This window comes from Etheostoma spectabile, chromosome 3 (genome assembly GCF_008692095.1).
Source record: "Etheostoma spectabile isolate EspeVRDwgs_2016 chromosome 3, UIUC_Espe_1.0, whole genome shotgun sequence".
Classification (NCBI taxonomy): Eukaryota; Metazoa; Chordata; class Actinopteri; order Perciformes; family Percidae; genus Etheostoma; species Etheostoma spectabile.
Window position 1 is genome coordinate 16589349 of NC_045735.1, and position 22603 is coordinate 16611951.

At 40.5% G+C, this 22603-nt stretch overlaps 1 protein-coding gene across 2 annotated transcripts in view; it reads right to left on the bottom strand.

Moving 5' to 3' along the window:
• Positions 1-1425: 1425 nt before the first annotated feature.
• cntn5 (contactin 5) overlaps positions 1426-22603 on the bottom strand; it is a 117044-nt gene continuing 95866 nt past the window's right edge. For both annotated transcript variants that reach the window (XM_032509553.1, XM_032509562.1), the window contains 10 exons: positions 19985-20105; positions 18155-18313; positions 14410-14559; positions 13514-13584; positions 6487-6721; positions 6283-6392; positions 5656-5842; positions 5386-5498; positions 4355-4523; positions 1426-2794 (listed from right to left, as the gene is read on the bottom strand). In XM_032509553.1, the coding sequence (XP_032365444.1) occupies positions 2691-2794; positions 4355-4523; positions 5386-5498; positions 5656-5842; positions 6283-6392; positions 6487-6721; positions 13514-13584; positions 14410-14559; positions 18155-18313; positions 19985-20105 (1419 nt within the window). In that variant the 3' untranslated portion in view covers positions 1426-2690. The remainder of the gene's footprint in view (positions 2795-4354; positions 4524-5385; positions 5499-5655; positions 5843-6282; positions 6393-6486; positions 6722-13513; positions 13585-14409; positions 14560-18154; positions 18314-19984; positions 20106-22603) is intronic.

Below are 22603 nucleotides of genomic sequence, written 5' to 3' on the forward strand. Positions count from 1 at the left end.
TGGAGAACAGTTAGATACTAAACAGGAGGTAGGCTCTACAGGATGATTATTTCCCAAGGCAACTATCATGTTTTTCCCAAATGATGTAAAAAAAAAATTGTCATTCCATTATATGGCTTGTAAAATCATGCATATATATCCGCCGTAAATGTAGCATGCTCCAAGACAACCTCTAGGTTTGGGCTGAGCCCCCCAACAACATCTGGCTCCCCCCCCCCTGCGGATGCGACTATTTCCCCTTTAAAAGCAGATACTGACCGTAAATAGGACCACCTTACCACAGTGAAGTCATTAAAAATAACATTTCAATGCTAATAGGGACTCAGATCTTGATATATTTGTATTGTACAATTTCCTTGAATATCAGGTAATCTAAACTGTAAAACTGACTTTTTGTTGCTCTCCAGCAGAATACACTAGCCCTAAAACCATCTAACATAACATATAGTAACTAAAAACTACAGTACACACACACAAAACACACACACACAAACAACCTAGGGGGAGTTCATGTTTTAATTGCTGACACTATACCTTCTGGCTCTCTGAAGCAAATAGGTCCCCTTGCAGGATACATAATCCATTATCATAAATCAGATGCACCAACACAGACAGGTGCTGCATGAATAATTAAAGGTCGGTACATTAGCACTTGTGTGGAGGTATGTGTTTGAGCCGGCATCATTGAACACGCTAAAAGCAGCGCAAGACCCCTCCATCCACATTAAACAGCTTAATGCTTTGCACTACAGACGGAAATGATGTACAAGTTAGAAAGGAGAGCGACCCCACCGGCCTCCCCCTCGGATCGGAACCAAAACAGAGAGGTGTGAAAGAAGAGGAGTATCCATGGATAGATAGAGCTCGGAGCAGTGTTTGTCCTCTGTTTGTCTGTGTGGTCCTATCTCTTTGGGTGGAGCTAGTAGCCCTGTCTGAACCCGAGTCAGGGAGCCAGGTTAGCCTGACTCTGATGGAGAGTCCAGGGAGCTGGAGGCGGAGCAAGCAGAAGGTCTGCTCAAGCAAGCGGGGTTTAGGACTACAGATCTCCATTCTAACATTAATTACACTCGGGGCAAATTCATTTGGATTTGTGCCCAGTGAAAGATAAGCTTTTAGTGCAGCCGAGGCGAAGAGGAGCCTGAGAGGAGGGAGAGATACTCTTGATACTGCCCCGTTTGGCTCGGCAGCGGTTCTTTTATCACAGAAAGTTTCGTGGCCTCTGATGTCACATGTTTGGAATTCAACCGACCCAAAGTTTACATCCGACTTGGGAAAGGCTTCTCAAACTGTCTGATAGACCAGCGACAAACTATTACAGCTGACATATAGGACCAAAGTGTCACGGTGAATTTGGATAGATTTTTTATGCTGAAGCTGATTTGACAGTTAGATGAAGAATTTTCATTATCCAATAATCGTTATGCTAACTCAACTCACTTTTATTTATATGTAGCACTTTTCCTGCAAGCATGCAGCGCAAAATGCTTCACAGTAAAATTTAGACTCTGATGAAAACTAAAAAGAAGACATACAAATGAATAAGAACAAATATTAACACTAGGACTAAAAATGATATAAAAACCAATGATTAACACTCTTAAATTAAGACTATAAGATTACTCCAAATAAAAGCAAAAATACCAAACATTGTCTACTTCTCAAATGTGGAAAATGTAATATTATTCTTAATTTTATTTGAATGTAAACTGATAATCTTTGGATCCTGGGCTGTTGGTCGGACCGTGCCAGGCCTCTGAAGAGAAGAAATGTATTGACAAAATGATGACTCGCTTCATTATAAAATAATCAGCAGATCGATCAATAATGAAAGTAATGGATATGTGTTAGTGTTGTCAGAAATATTGATTTTCTAAATGTTAGAAAGTACAAACAACAACCATTTAAAAAATATACATCACATTTATTTGCACAGACAGCGAGAGTTGTCTTCGTCTACTGACGTGTTCGGGCACTACAGGACGGAACCTGTTTCCTATCTCCATACATCCAGCAGTCAACAAACTGTATCACCAAGCATTGCTTAATCACTACCATAAAACAGAGAGTTTGACATAGCTGACACACACCACTGTGTTTTTCTCTAAAGGTAACACAATGTACAAAAAGCAAGTCTGGAAATAGTAAGATTCTTGGTTCCATAAAAAACGTTTTTTCTCCTCGATGTGTGAATAAGAAAACAATGCACTTATCTCTACTGAGCTTCTGCTGCATTGCTTGTTAGGCAGCCAAGGGGTAAATTGATGCAGATAAGTAATGAAAAGAAACAGGCCGGCTGATCCCTGTATTACTACCACAGCAGCTTTCAAGGAATTGTTCATGCTCTGTAGAGCCCCAGAGCTGTAGGAGCCGTCTGGAAGTGGTTAGATGCCAGTCAATGGGAGGAACACGTGATTAAATGATGAATCCAAATCTTTCCACACAATGTACACTACAGTCAACACTACCGGGATGTTGGAAAGAACTCTGCAAATCAAATGTCCTGGGCCTCAAACGAAACAGGGAAGGATGAACTCTGAAGAGCTGCATGAAAACTGGCAGACTCAACCCCCCTTTGGCAGGCCTCGGGCCCCTTTGGGAGGGGGAAGGCCAAAGCAGGCAGGCAGTCTGAGGGAACAAGGGAGCAAAAGACTGGTGGCTCCCTCCATGGAAATGAGGATGGCACAGTGGCGTCACCAGGAAGCTGAAGGCACCAGAAGAACCAGGAGCAGTGCGGTCCATGTGAGGCTCTGTGGCGGGCCGTGCACTGAGCACTGGTTGCTTTTTGCTCGAACACCTGAGAGACAGGGAGGGGTGAGAGTTTCAGTGTGTCTCAATTTGGATACTTCTGTTTAGTACACTTACAGTGGTGTGAAAAAGTGTTTGCCCCCTTCCTCATTTCCTGTTCCTTTGCATGTTTGTCACACTTAAGTGTTTCGGAACATCAAACCAATTTAAACAATAGTCAAGGACAACACAAGTAAACACAAAATGCAATTTGTAAATGAAGGTGTTTATTATTAAAGGTGAAAAAAAATCCAAACCATCATGGCCCTGTGTGAAAAAGTGATATATATAGTCCTTGACTATTGTTTAAATTGGTTTGATGTTCCGAAACACTTAAGTGTGACAAACATGCAAAGGAACAGGAAATGAGGAAGGGGGCAAACACTTTTTCACACCACTGTACATGAAGTACACTGTGTACAATGTGTATTCACTTGTGCAGTGCATACATTTCATGCATTCACATTTTTTTGTCTCTTTAAAGGTACAGTAAGCCATCCTGCGCACACTTAGCACTTTGAGATCTGTTTAAATGTAAAGTGCATTACATATAAAATGTGTTATTATTTATTATTATTACTCTGTGCACAGAGGACAGAGGCTGAGCGTGAGGGAGACATGGCCGGAGCGCAGAGAGAGTTTTTGAGAGGGCGCATGAGTAAACAGCTTGAGAGGGGTTATTATTGCACATTAATATGTATAATAGCAAGCATACAAATAGATATAGATATATAGATACATATACACAAATATATAAAATACATATATACATATATATATATATATATATATATATATATATATATATATATATATATATATATTTTATTTGCCTGATAACTGATAAAGTAAATTAGTTAAAAGGTCCACTACTTTGGCTCGGCTACATCTCTGTGTCTGTCCCTCTGCCTCACCACTGAGTTTGACTTAATGTCCCCCCCCCCCCCCCACTAATCTGTTAAAGGGTATTAATGTTCAAAGTTTCTAATTTATCAATTAATAGCTTAAATCATTTAAACAAAGTTTCATGTTGGAGTTTGTAAGATTCATTTTACTGTAAATGCATATTGGTTCCAAATATTGGTTATCATTAACTACTAATAATCAGTATCGGAATCGGCCTTGAAACAGTATCTACCTACTCAAAACAGCAAGTGTAAGAACAGAAGTGCATGGTTTGAGACAGCATCAATACTGATGAGAACAAAGCTGCTAAAACAAATGCCAGAACTGTATTAATTTAAAATGCTTAATAACTCCAGTGATCCTTTGAATGAGTTGGTCTCAATGTGTTTGGAGCTGAGATAAAATAGTCCTCATGTTGTTTTAGCTTAAGAAAAAAGGACAGTGAAGGAAAACGGAGACAAGGACGGAAGAAAAGAAGAGCAAACTTTCTGTTGGGCCAGTTGCTTTGAAGTTAATTGGCTGTGCGAGAGCAGGAAGGTTTGTGTGGGCGATGTAATTAAAAGAGTATTAGCCAAAGAAAACTTGGCTCGCACAACAGCTGCGGTGACTCAATTAAGGGCAGAACATAAGATTGCTACAAAAAGAAGAGCAGCCTGGGTCTTACCAGAGGAGGTGACCACTCGGACCTGGGAGCTGAGTTCTCCTGCTCCCCCTTCGCTGAGGGCGCGCACCTCGATGATGTAGGTGCCTCCCTCTGGCAGTGAAAGCATGGTGGAAGGGTTGATGGTTCTGGTCACCTGGTTGTGGCCTCGGCCCTCCTGTTTGAGCAACACCTACAGGACATGGCCACTTTAGGTTTACATGTATTACACTCATACTTATGGAAGAGGGTTAGGGCCACATGTGGAAAAATGTGTTTGAGTTCTGAGTTTAAAGTCAGAATTATCTGCCTTTTTTCTCAGAATTTAAGTCAGAATTTTTTTGGGGCCCTAATCATCTTAGACATCATAGAGTAGCTAAAACAGAGGAGTTATTTCTGGTGTCCAGGTTTATTTTATGCAAAGACAACTTTAGACAACTAAATATCTGGTTCTTTAAACACAAAGTCAAAGTTCCACGACTATGTGCATGCTAGTGTTAGTAGAGACGACTCTACTATGATTACAAAGGGCATTTCAGTTAAAATGTCCAATCACTGAGCTTCATCTTGCTGTATGCTGATAACCGATAACTGGCTGAAGCTAAGGTTTATACTTCAGAGTAGCCTTCTAATATATTCAACAGTTTATATTTTGTCTACCGAATGGATTCTGGATGAATGTTAGACACCTTGATAAACCTTTGTGTGATGTTTCCAACTGTGATGATGACAGGTTCTGAAATGCTGCAGTTCTGATTTGCTACTCTCACTGGCTAAAACGGTGGCTGCTGTAGCATTTAGAGCTTGTTGTCATACCAACTCGACAGTAAAAGCATGACTTCTCAGAAACAAAATAATAATTAAAACTAAAAGGTCATAACATAAACATAAAGCATTATTAAATGATCCAGTTGAATCCTGTGTTTCTATTTAAAGTGGTAAAAGATTCTTCTGGAACCAGTGGCTCCTCTCAGTTAGCAAATCTATCGTCTTTGCATGAATGTGTCTTTAAGTTGTGAAATTGAAGAAACGTGACTTTAGAGATTGATCATTACCATGTACCCGATGACATCTGATTCATTGTCTGTAGCCTTCACTGGGTCCCAGTTTAAAGTCACGTTGTTGCCCTCCTGGATCCACATGAGGTTGGTTGGCGGCTGAGCGGGAGCTGAGAAGAGAACGCAATAGTCAAACAGACTTTTAAACACAGTTTTAACCAACTAGGTCAATTACTTCCCGTCTTACAGGGGAATACAGAGGGAACTGAACAGGTAGCCTGTATTCCACATATAGTAATACGTGATTAGAGTCAGTGCTGTACTCACGGGCCTTCCTGGTGTTGGCTGTGACAGCAGCAGTGGCAGGACCCTGGCCGATGCTGTTGAAGCCTTTTACGCTGATGAGATACAGGCTGTTGCCCTCTAGTCCTGTCAACACCATTGACGTTTCGTTTTTCACAGTTCTTTGTTTCTTCCCCGACTCTTCCTGCTCCATGTCTTTCCAGTAGCTGACCTGTTACCAACACAAATGAATGACTAACTCCGTGCACAAAGAACACAGTACACACACTTTACTGTATGTAAATGTACATGTGTGCACTAGGGCTGAAATGAATGGTTATTAATGAATCCATCCATTAGTTTCTCTTATTATTAATGGATTAGTTGTTTGGTTTATTAAATGCCAAAAATGGGGAAAAATGTGGATCAGGGTTTCCCAAAAAACCCAAAATGACGTCCTCAAATGTCTTGTTTTATTCACAACTCAAAGATATTCAGTTTACTGTCACAGAGGAGAAAAGACACTAGAAGATATTCACTGGAATCAGAGAATTTTTTACTTTTTTTCATAAAAAAGAAATCTCTTATCCAAGTAGTTGGCGATTCATTTATTAGTTGAAAACTAATCGATTAATCAATTAATCATTGCAGCTTTGGAGTGCACACAAGCACCTCATATCCTCTAGGTCTCCCGGGGCCAGGATTGGGCGGTTTCCATGTCACCCGAATTTCGGATGAAGAAATGCTGTACGCCTTCACATCAGACGGGGCGTCCCTCGGCTCTGTGGAACAAGTCAAAATGGTGACAACCATAAAATACGGAAACACATTTCCTCTGTACTTACAATATCAACGCAAGCACAACTATGAACTCACCCCCCTCTGCAGAGTGGATGATGACAACTCTGCTGAACGGCCCGTCCCCCTTATTGTTGTACACTCCCACCTTCACTTCAAACGGGGTCAGAGGAGGGAAGGTCTCGTCTCTGTATTTGTACGTAGTAGAGTCCGCTGAAGTCACCATCTTCTCCTTCCAGCCTCTGGTTCCGTTGGCACGGAAAGCGACGATGTACCCAAAGCCCTCACCGTTTTGGAACTCCTCAGATACAGGCTAAACATATTGGACAGAAAGAAACAATCATCGTGGTATTCACATCCTTTACTTCAGTAAAAATACTGATACCACACTGTAAAAATACTCGGCTGCAAGTAAAAGTCCTGCGTTGAAAATGTTACTTGTGTAAAAGTATGTCAGTATCATCAGGAGAATGTACTTAAAGTATTAAAAAGAAAAGTTTCAGGTAAATGGCCTCTTGCCAATTCATTTTCTGTCCGTCGTCTGATCGATTCACCAACGGATCCTTTCAGCTGTACTTGTATGTACTGTAGGGCGGTTTAGTTTATAATAAAACATCGTATTTTATAAACTACTTGTGTTTTGTGTGAAAATCCCCCATCCTAATTTGTAAAGTAGCTAAAGATGTCAGATGAATGTTGTGGAGTAAAAAGTCGAATATTTCTCTGTGAAATGTAGCGGAGGAGAAGTAGAAAAGACTCAAGAAAAGTACACGTACCTCAAATTAGTACTTAAATCAATGTAAATGTACATAGTTACATTCCACCTCTGTCTAAAAAGTGTCTTCCACTGAGATTAACTGCAAACCAGGCTTATGTGTAGTAGCACCAGTACTGTACAGCTCCGTGACTCAAGGTGCATTATTTGCAGATGTTCTCATTTGAATAACACCTTCGGCCCAAACAAGGCTCTCACTGAACAAAACATTTTCCTCTATGGTAGTAAGCAGCTCTCAATTTCCTACCCATTTACTGTTACTGTCTGCCAGTGTTAATAAAGATGCCATCAGTCTGAAATAATGGAAACAAATCATATCTGGCTCAGTTGTGCCCATTATGTAGCTATTTATCTTTCCATATCTGACAGGAGGGTTTTTGAGACACAGGTTTTATGGGCTGGCTTCAATGCCAATCTCTGGTTTTCCTGAAGTGGTGAAACTGGGAGCCACAGCTGCTCTGCGCTTAATCAAATCATAGGCCAATTCATTAAGTGAGCTAGAATTTAATTAAAAGATAAGCTGCAGGGATTAAATCTTTGGCTAAATTTAATAAATCACAAACACCTGTACACCTGTATTTGGCAACAGACACTCTGCAAACTGTAATGTGTTGATTTGCATAGGCTTCAGAGTAATATTGTCCCCTGAAGGCACCTCCCAAATTAGACATCTAGTCTACAGAGGGGTTGTTGGTGGATGGAGATGTAGTTCACATTTCATTCAACGACGACCAATCACCGTGGCTAATTACAGGGATGATCAGTGCAAATGAATTAGCTTCCATCAAAGTTACTGTCAGAGCTGGAAATGCTTTTGAAGCCATGAAAAAAAAAACAGCATGAACAAATTAGCTAGTTAAGTCTAGAAAGACTTGCAGGTTTGGGAATTGAGATAGTCACAAGTGTGGACCCAGTGTGAGAGGGCTGATCTAACTGAGGCACGTCTTGTGGATGAAATTGGGGGGCCTGCTGGGCTCAGTGGCAATGACTGTAGGGGCATCACTAATGGTCCTCTCACCGTCGACTCTAATGAGACGGCTGAATGAAGCTGCGGAGACCGTTTAGTCATTCATCCTGCTTATTACCCTGCCCACCATGGCCGTCCAGGCTCCCACAACTCTCCACAGATGATTGGAGAGGCAGAACTGCCATGCGCTCACATGCCTCGACTGCCAAGAAGGCCTAACATTCCTGCTCCGTCTCCTTTAATATCCATCTCCATTGATCACTGACGAAGTCCTGATTTATTTCCAAGAGCATTTAGCAGAAACAAGAAGAAATAGGGCAGAACTAAAACGACTAAAATTGGCACGTGCCAAAAGGAGGACGCTGCATCTAAGAGGAGCGTCTCAGCATTGTCCTGCGATGCTCTTGAAAACTGACAGACTTATTGATGGGTGACCAATTATTCTAGCAATAACAATAGACAGAGAAGAACCCCCATTTTTGGAGAAGTAATTTCATGTCATTTCACTCTGTACTGCAAAAATGTCTAAATAAAAACTGGATAATCAAACTCACACACTCAGTTTACTGAGGTTTAAAAAACAATCTGTTCCAATCATGGAGGTTTGTAACTGCAGATAGACAGTTTCTTCAGTCTCATCAAGAGAGCCTTCAAAAAGAAACGGTTTCACTAAGAATCCCTTTTTGTAATTATTCAAATTCATGCATGGCTTGAAACGACACTTTATTAGGGTTTAATGTCCAACCAAGCACCCATCATGGTTGTGTGTAACTTTTAGTCTCCCTTGATTGTTCTTCCAACATGGGGTCCTGCATTTATTTATGAGGAGGTCTTCACTGTGTTATATGTGCTCCTCTAATGACACTCTTTACATAGTATAACTCTCATTTATAAACAGGGAATGGTCTACCACCAAACACCTTCCCATCTGGAATGGACATTATCCCCCATAATGTGCCACTGAGGGGCACTTCTCCTCATGTGAAGGTTATCTTCCCAGTGGCAGTTGGGCTCCCATACTTAATAACTACAAGAATAACTGTCAGTTGCTTGCACATCTGCTCACTGTTCCCCTGCTAATATACCCTTCAACTGATCTCAATTGCAAATTCTCAGCATTGCTCATAGTAATTCTGTACATGCTGTGCCCTGAACCTGGCTGAGAGCCAAACTGTCCACTTGGAAACAGTTCACACTAATCTTGTCTTTACTTGGCGGGAGAGTTGGTACGTTTTGTACAACCATTGTCAAGACTTAAAATTACAAAAAGATATTCATAAACATGAATGGATTCATTGGAAACGACTCTGAGATTCAAGGTTAATCATCATTGGGCCTCTCTGCTGGGACCAACAACATCTTAATCACTGGCCTGGCTGATGCAGCTCTGTGTAATTCACGGCCCAGCTGGCCTTCTTTGAGCTTTGTCAGCAAATTCTGCAATTGTGACAAAGTTGCCCTCAAACTCTAAGACCCTGGATGGTTAAACAAATTTCCAACAGAATAAGTGGGAGCCTCTTTGAAATGCAATGAGCTGTGATCCTGGGGTTGTGCCATTCTTAATGAGGAAGCAGGAGTGTTTGCCCTGCTTGTATTGCAACGCAATTTCGTTCTGTATGCACTCTGTACATAAAATGACAAATAAATAAAGTTGAAGTTGAAGTTGTAATGACAATCTGCAAAACTAACAACACTTGGACACAAAGCTCTTTAAATCTTAAAATCACGAGAGCCAATGACAAGAAAACACCATGCACATAGTCTGTAAACAGCATCCACAGAGGACCTATTAATCTGTCAATATTTTAAGTCAATCTGAGATTTGTATTAAATAATCAACATACAACATGGTTGTATTTGTTTGAATAGGCTCTGTTTGTTGTACCAATATATTCGTTGCTGCTGCCATGCCATTATTTCCCTTGGGACCAATACAGTTACATATTTATCTCACACAGGTGCTTTCTTACAAGAAACCACTTCAACCTCTGATACTGTGGAAAGACATCCTGCCCAAGTGGACTAAATCACTTCCCGGTCTGGTTGGCTCCCTAGATGGAACTACAAATGTTTTAATACCATTTCTCCTTCCCAATAAGATTCCTGAATCAGCCGATATCAAGTACCGATTTGTTACCACTGCGTTAAAAATAAATAAATATATACTGTAAATACACACACACACACACACACACACACACACACACACACACACACACTTTACTATACTGTATATATATAAGATACATCCATATGTATGGACATGTTATGATTGCTATCATTGTTCATTTGGCCTGGCTCAGGTTACAGACAATCAATGCCAAAGAACTTTTTTTTTTATTATCTACTTAGTCATAACGTAAAAAGAATATAAACTACTTAAGAGAAGATTTTTTTGGAGCGAAATTACGTGATATCATATTGGTGCATAAACTCACACACTTGCCGATACCCAATCCAGCATTTTAGGCAGAATGGGAGGAATATCCCATACTCAGGATCAGCATCGGAACAACTCTAGTTGGAAAAGTTGAAAGCCTTTCTTCTCAAACCCTCAAATGGAGAATTACATTTTAATGAAAGCAAGTCAGAGAAAATCATGTAGAACACTGCAACAGATGGGCTTACCATGGCCTGCCTCTCAAATGGAAGAAAGGTCACTTTGCTCTAACCTCGGCCCCCTCACACCTCACAAGCCCCTCTCTCCAAGACTTTCTCCTGATATCAGATTGCTGTGCAGACTGCAACATCCCCCTCTGTGTTATCCCACTGGATATAATGTGCATCTCTCCTGCCCTTTTCTATCAGAAGGGTCAGGGCTTCCTGGGAGTGCAGAGCATCAACACCTGGGTTATTCTGTCTTTGTTTCTACGGCCGTGCAGCTGGGAGTGTGTTCCTGTTATCAGCTGAGTGTATATATTTTTCAACCTTAGAACAATCCTTCAGCAACACATTAAGACATTCACATGTAAGGAACACTGACGACAGTAACTAATCAGACTGAAGCTTCTATCTCAACCACCAAACTGGGCTCAGCAAAAATGTAGACACTTTTTAACATTAACATTTGTTTTTTCAGGACAGAACCACCTCGTCTCTTATCCAATATATACACTATACTATTTATGGACTATTACCGGTATTTATGGAGTCGTTGTCAATACAAACATTTTTGTTTACTGTTGGGAGTTACTTTTGGTTGTTTTGGGGGTTTGTTCGGTGTTGACACATTGAAGAAACCAGATTTCAAAGCTGACAATTAGATAAAAACGTAAAAATATAAATGAGAAAAATCTCAGTCAAGAACACCGGCCAAGGTCTACTTGGACATTTGATGTAAATCGTTTTCAGAAAAAAAAGGAAAAACACTATTATAATTGATTATTGTTTTTTCATTCAAATCTAAAAAAGAGAATCTATGAATCGATCAAGTTTCTGCTGAATTTCCCCCAGAAAGACCAAAGCCAAACTGAGTATTTGAAAAAGGAAACATAAAAGATGTTACCAGCAGGGAAGACGTAGTCTGAGTTTAGATGATGCCAACCTCCTACGTTAACTCTGTTCCTTAAATACTCCAGCAAATCGCTCAATACATATACATCCGTCGTCCTACCTTTAGAACTAAGACAATACTCGCCATTTTCTCCCTTGAGTTTGCGTCTTTCTCTTGTTGTTTTAATGAGATCCCACCATGGTTCTGGGAATAGGACGCAGGTCCCCGGCACACACCGAGTCAAACGGCTGCTACTCCTCATATCTCACCCCAAGTGAATGCAGCTGGCTGTAAACTAATGCAATCATCTGTATATCATAAAATCATTAAACTGTTTCCTCCAAGCTTAGGAACCACAAGGACTCGCGTCGTCCATCAACCGTGCTTTACCTCCTTAATAATGTCTGACAAGTATTCCCATGCAACACAAAGAGAAGGTTTTTAATGAAAGGCACATGCAGCAGCAACTTCTACATGATTATTAAGTCATATTCACATGAAGGATTTATTACTTAGTGACAGTTTCATTTCTAAGGGAACAATAGCGGAGCCGTTTCAGCATCGATGTCTAAAGGGAACCTTGTTTTAGCGGGCTTGTTTCCACCCATGGATTTAACTGAATCTCAACCTGCGGGGTTCAGGAGTGTTCTAAGCAGCAGGTGGCTGATGATAAATTCCTCTAACATACACATTTTTAATCTTGGTGAGTAATACTTTCTCAAGTTAAATGATGAATATTTACACCCTATAGGCCCCTTCCCACATTTAATCATGTACAAATCCTAAAATAATGATCATTCTGTGCTTTAATGCTGGGCTTTCAATACTGCAGACACTGCTGTTTTTCAGAGGGTCACACGCAGGAAAGGTTGAGAAACACTGGCGTACAGGACCAAAATAAACTCATAAAACACATGATGACAAATCAGCATTTATATTTATTATGCTCTGTATGTATTATCTCCACTTGTTCTTTTGTCAATCTGGCCTGAAGGACTTCAGCATGCCTATTAGTACCATCAGTTTCAGATCACAGGGGCTTCACTGCACACAGTGATGTTGTTATGAGCCCAAGATTAAAGGACTGAGGTGACTTTCCATGAACTACCACTTTAAAAAACGTTGCTTCATATTTACACACCTGTCGGCAATTAGTATATCTTCTGACATGAAGTTGAACACATTTCTTTTTCTTATCCGTCTCATTACCTGCGGATTAGATGAAAGCAACTGATCCCTGTTCCTCTCCTCTGATGACTAATAACATCTTTAGTTGGGGTCAGAAGACATTATGCAACGCATGGACATCAACATCAACACAGGTTCATTAGGAGCAAGCACCTTTAGCACTCCAAATGTTGATCTATTGACTGGAATGACATGTTTTTCATTTTAATTAGAGTGCAGATGGTAAAGTTCTAAATTCAAAGTCCTCAAATTATACTGGTAACTTTAGTGAACTCTTCCTAGTAATTATAATTGGAATTTGAATTCCAGTATAATTAATGCATGACCTGAGGCAGTTTCTGCATTAGTTTCTTTAGAAACAGAGATATTATTCTGTACAGTAAGCATCTTTAATTTCAAGCACAATAAGGCCCTCTCTTATACAGCATAAAGATATATCTTTATTATATCCTCACTGAGGAGATTTGAAAACATTCCACAGTTGGAATGTCAAGTTGTTGATATAGAAGGATTGCAAAGATTATTTTTTAGTGAGAGTAGACTAAATAAAAGCTTCCATCAACTCTAACTGTTTAACTTTAACTGTTTATTCAACAGACTCACTGTGATATGTGCGTTTTTTGCACATACAGTATACGTTGCCACGCTTGTGCTACAGAGGCAGTGTTGCAGGGGAGCCTACCTCCCACGAGATGACCAGTTCATGCCTGCGGCCGTTCCCTCCGCTGACGTTGGCTGGTGCCACTGAAGGGACTGTGTGAAACAGAAAAGGTTAACAATGCACCACTGACCCAACACTGCAACTCACTTTAACCAGTTTTTGAAAGAAAGAAAAGATGAAAACACAGATAAAAAATGTCATATAGTAGTTTATGTCCTTCATGACCAGATAAAGTTGGATTCACTGTTTAAATGATACATTTAAAAAAACACTACTGAATAAAAAAAGAAAAAAACATTAACAGGATAAGAAAACATTAAAAACTCAGTTGTTGGTTGATGTGGTGTTGGTGAATGCATTCAAATACCTGTCGATCAAATTGAGAGTAATAATAGGTTCCTGTGCTCTATTTTGAATGTTTTGTTGACATTTGGATAACGGATTAGGATTTTAAGGATGAATTAGCACACTTGTGTATAGTTACAGTAATTAGTCTGTTAATTATGCTGAAGAGATAGGACGGATAAATAAGCCACTTCCATGTGACCACTGACCTTTGTAATTATAACATTTTATGGACGAGAAACGAGCAGTTAGTGAAGCGGCACGCTGGATCCAGACCGTCTCAGTCCATTCCTGTCACCATAAACAGTGGATTCTTCTCTGTGTCTTTGCCTCAGGGCATTAAAGGACAGGCTGCTTTAGCAGAAACACCACGCTTTTTTTCAGCCTTTTTGCCCAATTAAAATTGAGTAAATTAATAATGAGAACATTACATGGTCATGAAGTGGGGTCACCAGCTAGTGGAAGCTCTCAAGCTACAATAAATCATTAGCACCATATTGAGTCTGGGTGAATGTGTATGTCTGTCAGAATGTGACTAGAATGTAGTGTTTATCCAGCAGTGATGGCTTTACCTGCTTCTTTAGTCCTGACTCCTCTTGAAGGCGCACTGGGATCTCCGGTCCCGATTGCGTTGCTGGCCACCACCCTGAACTCATACTCCACCCAAGGGTTGAGCTTCACAGCCATGGCTGACTCCATGTCCCCCGTCACTGGGTCTGGGTCTGCAGTCAAGAGGGTTGCATATGTATTTATTTAACCAGAACAAGCACCACATCACAAGTCCCGTACTACTGTTTACATTATGTGCAGTATGTAAAACAGAGGTGCCCAAATTCTTTCACATGAAGGGCCAAACAAATCTGGATAAATGGCCACGGGCCGAAAATGTGAAGTTGTATTATATTTTATATGTCTATGTAAATTTAAAATTAAATTTTGGCTGACTCAAAGTCAATGACGTAAGCATGGCTCACAACATGTGAAGGAGAGCGGGAGAAAGAAAGAATACCGTAATTCTTTAAAGATAAAACTTACGGACATAGTGTAATTATGACGTTTACCAGCACTGTGATTTACATTGCCATACCACTCACATTAAGTACGTTTTAGCTGCACAAAATGTACTTTTTGTAGTCATTATGATTTTATAGCACTTCCTAAAATAAGAGCATAAGCATGAGTGTGTCAAATGCCATGGCGGGCTAAAACAAAGGAAGCACGGGCCAAACTTGGCCCACAGGCCCCAAATTTGGCAACCTCGATGTAAGACTTTAAGAATGTTTCAGAGTGTTCATGACCATGTTGAGTAATACGTGTAGGAAAGTTTTTTGTTTATGTGGTTTATTTGTTTCACACTTAAATACAAATTACATTGAAGAGATATGAAGTACATGTGTTATAGAAACCTGTAATGGCTCATATAAAATACACCCCCCCAAAGGACAATGATGCTTCACCCATTGACGTTGCAATCAGGAGCTGTGTTCCAAACTGTTTCCTATCAAGGACATAGTGCTCCATATAGTGTGTTTGCCATGTTGTAGCGGTGTTCCAATTTTCATTCACTATATAGTCCACTCTGAAATAACCACAATGCACTGCTAATTTGAGTGTACATACGATGTAGTCTACATTTGACTCCCGTATACCACAATGCAACGCGGCCGTGTTTTCCCGGAGGAGAAGAAGAAGCAGAAGCACCAGCGAAAACTGAGAAGGAAAAATGGAGCGGACGTTTCTAAACAGTGGAAATGTAACATGCAACATTAATTCAACCTTTTACTATTCTCCGGAGTGCTGTGTTGGTCTCAGGGACGTAACAGAAGTATTTTAGTTTTGATCTGTTTACATGACGCGTCTCCTGACTCAAGTCACGCGACGATGTGTTTTCAGTGAGTGTCCGATGTCCAGTTCACTATTTAATAATTACTATATAGGTGATAATGACTGACTGAATGAGGGAGCAGTTTCAGACACAGCCAGGGTGTATTTTTATGGCTGAACATTTGAAAGTTCTGCGCTGGCCAAGGCGGTCACCTGACCTCGATCAAGCAACTGAGTGTGTTTCCCTGCTCCAGGCCAGACTCAAACAAGCAATAAGGGAGGACGGCTGGCAGAGCATCACCAGAGAAGATACCAAGTGTGTAATGATGTCTCTGGGCTGTAGCCTGCAGGCAATCATTAACTGCAAACTATTATACACAATAACATATTATGACTTTATATGACGGCTTCAAGACTGTCAACTTGTCCAATTACTTTCTGTTCTGTTCCCTAAAACTGGGGGATAATTCCTACGCTGTTTCCACCTGGATGTGAGAGCTGTGTGTTGACGCTTTAACCTCATAGCCATTGTTTTATTTCAAATCCCGGATGCTGGAGTACAGAGCCAAAATACAAAAAAGTACCATTGTATTATCTTAAGGACTGCACAGTGTGACACCTTGTCTCCAGATCCACTGTGACTTGGCAGATTTTTACACCAGGTGGTGTGGATACATCATTTACTTAAAAATGTTTGTTTGATGTCTGTACAGCAGCTTACTCACAGATTTAGACCATATTAGAAAGTATAACTCCATTTTCACAGTATCTACAGAGGACTTGGAGGAGATCTATGCAATTACAAATCACATCCCGAGACTGAAAGAAAGTTAAGATTTATGAATGCATTGTGTTGGAATTGTTGGGTCTCTGTAATTGATAGTGTGGTCTTGACCTACTCTATTTGTAAAGTGTCCTGAGATAACTCCTGTTATGATTTGATAGTATAAATAAAATTGAATTTAATGTATTTTGAAGAGAACTACGAGCAGGTAACACAACTAATCTAGTTTCCGGAGGGCTGCCAAAGTAGACCTCCGTCAATATTGATCCTGCGACAACAAACAAACGCTGACTGAAAGCATATCCATGTCACAAACGAACCAGAGGTCTCTGTGTGCTAACTAAGGAGCTCCCACTCTTATCATCCAAAGCAGCTCATACTGAGCCCACTCTGTCAAGCAAGCTGCTCTTCAAACATGAGCTGATAACTCTGTTTGCAAGGAGGCCCAGCTAAAAGCCCAATCCCCTTCATGCTAATCTTAACAAGTTCAACAGTGACAATACATCACAGAGTCTTAATTGTGCTTTATCGAATTAAATGTGGTTGAAGAGACATGATGTGAGAGGAGTGTATACAAAGTGTGATTTATATATCTGTGGGGATGAATCATTATCACACGTTAAACTCTGCTATTATTATCACAAGGCATATTAAGATGGATTACACACAATGCTTAGCAAGCCTTCCTTTAACGCTAAGTGATAGTAATTGATGGTTTTTCTGTCAAGGTACAGGGAAAAAATGAAGTGAATTCATTTTTTATGCAGTTATAGTGCATCTATACTAAATGAACATGGATAAGTCTTATAATTTAAGCCCAAAAGGTTAATTTTCCACTAATCGCTGATATGACGCTGACTAAAATTCAAAGGAATGACATTTGGTATTGGTTCCAAATTACTTTACAGCCAAGTTCACATATAAAACCAAAGAGAAGGAAAAACAAACCTGCATTTCAAATTCTTCACCAGGTATCTGAGAAAAGATGACTCTTGTCCAGAGCAACAGTGTAAGACACCTGGCCATGACTTCTGGATTTAAAAGTCTCCTTGTGAAAACTAGTGCAGTGCCCGTTTGGAGCGGGCCGATTGCTTAGTTCCTAGTTTGTTTATTTATTGATATTCCACTGCTGAAATCATGATTTAATAACTGTAACATCATCTGACAAAATCCCCAAACGCATAGAGAGTCTATTTTACGTTTCCTATCTGCAGTACTAACGACACGCCCACCACATGGCGCCCGTCAACTCGGTTGACTGAACAGAAGAGACAGATAGCGGTGAGACCGACCTCACTCTCTCTCGACAATACTGGCGTTGATCTTCTACAGAGAGACGCTTTTTTTTAACCCAACCCGCTGCTGTACACAGGCTTGTAGGCCCTCTATTAGTATTGAACCACAATCAGCCATTTAGGGATGTAGTAACTCCCCACCCCCGCTGCTGTAATGCATACGCGGGAGACACACACACGCACACGCGCGCACACGGACACACATACACACACACAAACACACACACACAGTCCTCTCGGTGTTTAGATATATGAACATGCCTTTACACAACAATGTTTATTTGTGGCATTTGAAGGCAGCAACCTTGCTCTTGCTGGGCTGGTTTACCATCTCCGTACTTGACTTCAGGCAGGATTATGGCCCCACATTAACCTCACAGATCTAGAGGCTGCAATTTGCTCCTTATTGATTACCTGTTTTGACAGTTTGCCAGCCTAATGAAAATGGGCTGCGGGCCTGTAAATTATAGGTGCTGATAGGGCTGTGGTTGTCCAGGCCACGAGTCCAGGACAGGGTGGCCGTGGTATCAGTGATCTCCTCCACTATTACAACTCCAGGGGGTCCAGGAGGACCTGGTGGAAAGAGGGGTAGGAGACAGATCAAATTACAGGTTTGAACCAGCAATACTTGAGAAATGTCATGACACAGGGGACGAACACAGCCAATCTCTGTTACTGTTTGAATCAATTCCACCTGGTCCATATTGTGATGTCTTAATCCTGCTTTGTTGCTGTTAGCTACACTAATGAATGCAACCATGCAAGCATTAAGTAGGATGTGCATATGGTGGCAACAACAATTCTCTGTTGCACTAACAGACAAGAACACGACATACTAAACTGAACCAGGATTGGGGCTGACACAGATCAGCTGCCAAGGACTTCACGCTGATTCAGGCACATTGAAGCTTTCTTTTTTGGAGTTAAGGCAGCCGTTTACCAGTTCTGCTGATCATGACTGTGTGGCAGCCCTTCATGTGTTTTAATACAGCTGAACATGTGTTTACCTCAGTCTTCAGAAGAAACGTAATCTGCAAGTGCAGCAAACGTCTAAGGTCTCTAGGGGGAACGGCTGTAAATGAAAACCTGGCAGCTGCTCTACTCAATGAAATCCAATGTGCTGTGTCCCCAAAAAGTGCCCAGTAGAAGGGTGCACTGAATGAAGTGCATTTGTATTTCAGACCATTAAGATGCATTTTGTGTCGCTATAGGAACAGTACCCTTGTTTAAGTGTGGCCACACCATGGCATAGATCCTCCCTTGTATTAGCGTTTAATGTTGACAATCATTGAATACATCAAATACTATACTAGAGATAAGTTATATGGGAGAAGCTAATGTCACTAATTATAATATACATATTTTTGTGATAAAGATATTTATGTTAGATCATCTCCTCTCTAACTGGGACGTTTTATAAAGACTATGTTAGATCATCTCCTCTCTAACTGGGACGTTTTATAAAGAATATGTTAGATCATCTCCTCTCTAACTGGGATGTTTTATAAAGACTATGTTAGATCATCTCCTCTCTAACTGGGATGTTTTATAAAGACTAGGTTAGATCATCTCCTCTCTAACTGGGACGTTTTATAAAGACTATGTTAGATCATCTCCTCTCTAACTGGGACGTTTTATAAAGACTATGTTAGATCATCTCCTCTCTAACTGGGATGTTTTATAAAGACTAGGTTAGATCATCTCCTCTCTAACTGGGATGTTTTATAAAGACTAGGTTAGATCATCTCCTCTCTAACTGGGATGTTTTATAAAGAATATTTCAGATCACCTCCTATTTAGCAGAGCCACCGTCGCTGTGTCCGGAGCTTAGCGCCGCCCAAGACGATTGGGATTGGTTTAAAGAAATATTCACAGCCCAGACCTTACTCCACAGCGTTGTGGAGAGAACTCTGGCAATGCGAGACTCAACAGCCCCAGAATCTGATCAGCCAATTTGTTAAACACATATTTAACTTGTTCATGCAGACAGACCGTCTGTACAGCCATACTCAGAGGGACCCTAGCAAATTACAAGATGTAAAGGTCAAAAGGGGGGTGAAGAAATCACTGCTGTGCAATTGTCTCCACCAGGAGCAAACTTAACAAATTGGAGCCAATTTCTTACATTCACAGACACCGTGAACATTATTTCACAGTATTGTTGGTGATGGCTTCCCATCCATTACTAAAGAGTGTACACAACATCACAGTGTACTGGTGCAATGACACACATAACGAGCTCACCTCGAACCAGAAGTTCCGCCTCGGCAAACACAGTGTCAGCACTGGTCTGGGCCCGGCACCCATACTTCCCAGCATGCTTCAACAAAATGCTCCTAATCATCAGATCCACTGTGGAGGACTGCTGCAATTGCGAAAGAAAAGAATAAAAAGTAGGTATTAAGTAAGCCCAGAGTAAATGTGCTTGACAGGAAATAGTGTGATTGCTTTACATCTTGTAGAGGCTCATGTGGCTTGAGAGATTCCTGTTTAATTCAGGTGCTTGCTTGCTGCTACATTCTTCAGCTAGCCGTATTTTCACTCTGTTGAAATGAGAAACGCCTAAGGCAAGACTGGGAATAATTCAAGGTCTACAGGCAGCTGTTTAGCACGAAACCTGATTAAAATTACAAACCATGCATCAGCCAGGAATCTGTTGTGGCTGTAAAGGATTGTCACTGCAAATACCTTTTTCTCCAGAGCATGGGTAGTAGCAGAGGACACATCAGGACAGATGGGATTTTAACGTCCACTGTTGGTAAAGGAATAGGGACATAAAGTGGACTCCCCACTCGCTTACAAATTTGTTTTCAACTTCATTTTATAGTTTAGTCACTAATGATTTTCTAATGAGTATTATGGAGAGGGGAAATATAAGATACTGTTTTGTAAAAATACAAAACTAAAGTAAGCTTGTTGAAACTCAAAATGTCTTTTTAATGTTTGCATCTAAATATACATCAAAAAGAGTAAACTATTTCAATTAGTATAACATACAATAGTACAACAGTATAACACATAGCGTATAACACTTTGTCAAGATCCTGGGTTTTGTTAGTTTCCTGTTTTATTTTTGCCTTTGTGTTTTCCCACCTAGACTGTCTGCCCCGCCCTGATGTGTTTCACTGGTTCCTCAGGTCACCTGTCCCTCGTTACCACCAAGGGGGAGAAGTAAGAGTCCATGAAGCGTAGCTCCAATGGCGCCATTTTGATGCTAATAAGCCATCACCTGTTAGATTCCCATTGACTCCTATTAATTTTGGCGCCACTTTGCCAGTGAATAACTTTACATCTGAAGCGTTTAAAGACTCTATTGGTCCGTTGTTTATTTCTAAAGAAACACAACAATGTATAAAAGGTTCTGTTACCTTGCATCTCACGTTACGGCTCCGTAGCAGACGTTTTTATAAAAATAGGCTAACGATTGTGTCATAACCAAGTGACTTACGGTCCCATAGTTGGCAAATCACCGTATTGTCAGGAGAAGAACACAGACAGTTTGGACTTCCATTAGCTGTTTAGGTTTAATTACTAATGTTAACTAGCATGTTACTTAGCTGTAATTAGCCTGTGTCTAAGTTAATGTTAACTAGAATGTTAGTTAGCAGTAATTAACCTGTGCGTATGTTAATGTTAACTAGCATGTTAGTTAGCAGTAATTAGCCTGTGCCTATGTTAATGTTAACTAGCATGTTAGTTAGCAGTAATTAGCCTGTGCCTATGTTAATGTTAACTAGCATGTTAGCAGTAATTAGCCTGTGTCTATGTTAATGTTAACTAGCATGTTAGTTAGTAGTAATTAGCCTGTGTCTATGTTAATGTTAACTAGCAAGTTAGTTAGCAGTAATTAGCCTGTGCCTATGTTATCTCCTAACATATGCCTACCACTCCGTCTCTGCTGATTGGGAATGATTGAGATTTCTCTTGCACAGCTACCAGAAGACTTACAGCTTTCAGACAGGTTGCTCACGTCACATCTACGTCTTCAAGCTCAGTTGGAAGCTGCGCAGTAACGCTCAGCATCCCCTGGAAAGAGCTTCTAATAGACTTCACTGGTCTCCGTCCAGAACAACGGGGTCTGTAGGTCCATTTCAGTCACTGTCTATGGTTACGACCCTGCTTTATTTGTGTATATTAGACGTGTTCTCTTGTTCAATGTCAGATTGTCTGCGTTTGTTCCTGGCTTTCTGTGTGTAGTTTCCTCCAGTTTGTTGTCCTTCTAGTGTTTCTGAATAGACTTGTCTGTTTTTTTAAATCTAGCTGTTTTTATTAAAGCTTGCTTTTTGTTCAATCAACCTGCCAACTAGTCTCCTGCATTTGGGTGCTCCATTTAAATTTGTCCTCTGTGACATTTTCCGATGTTTTCTATGTTTGACTGTCATCACTCTAATTCTCCTAGGACACCAAATATTGTTAACCTGGGAAAAAAGGAACACTGAAAACATGGAGGCCCGCAGGGGCCCACTACGGAGAAAAAAGCTCAAGGTCAAGGTGGAATGACAGAGTTAACAATGCAACCGTGACCTTACAGGGAGGCAAATGGTAAATGCCTCTTTGTTTGGGTAGATTCAGTTTTTGGCTGGGAGAGTTTATTTGACATCTCCCTGAGAGGACCCTTGACCCTGTATCTCTGACCTATTCTAGAAGACTAAAGTCAAACAGACAGGCAAACCAACAGAAACACTCAATATTCCACTATTCTTCCGAATATGACAATAGTCCAAATTTGATACAAGTCATTTAAACAGCATATACTTGTTGGATATTCCAAATAAGGCCTTTTTCTGAATATAGCCTTTTCCTATTAAGACATGTGTGATATTCCAGTATTATTGTGGTTTTAGAGTAATTGTTTGGACATGT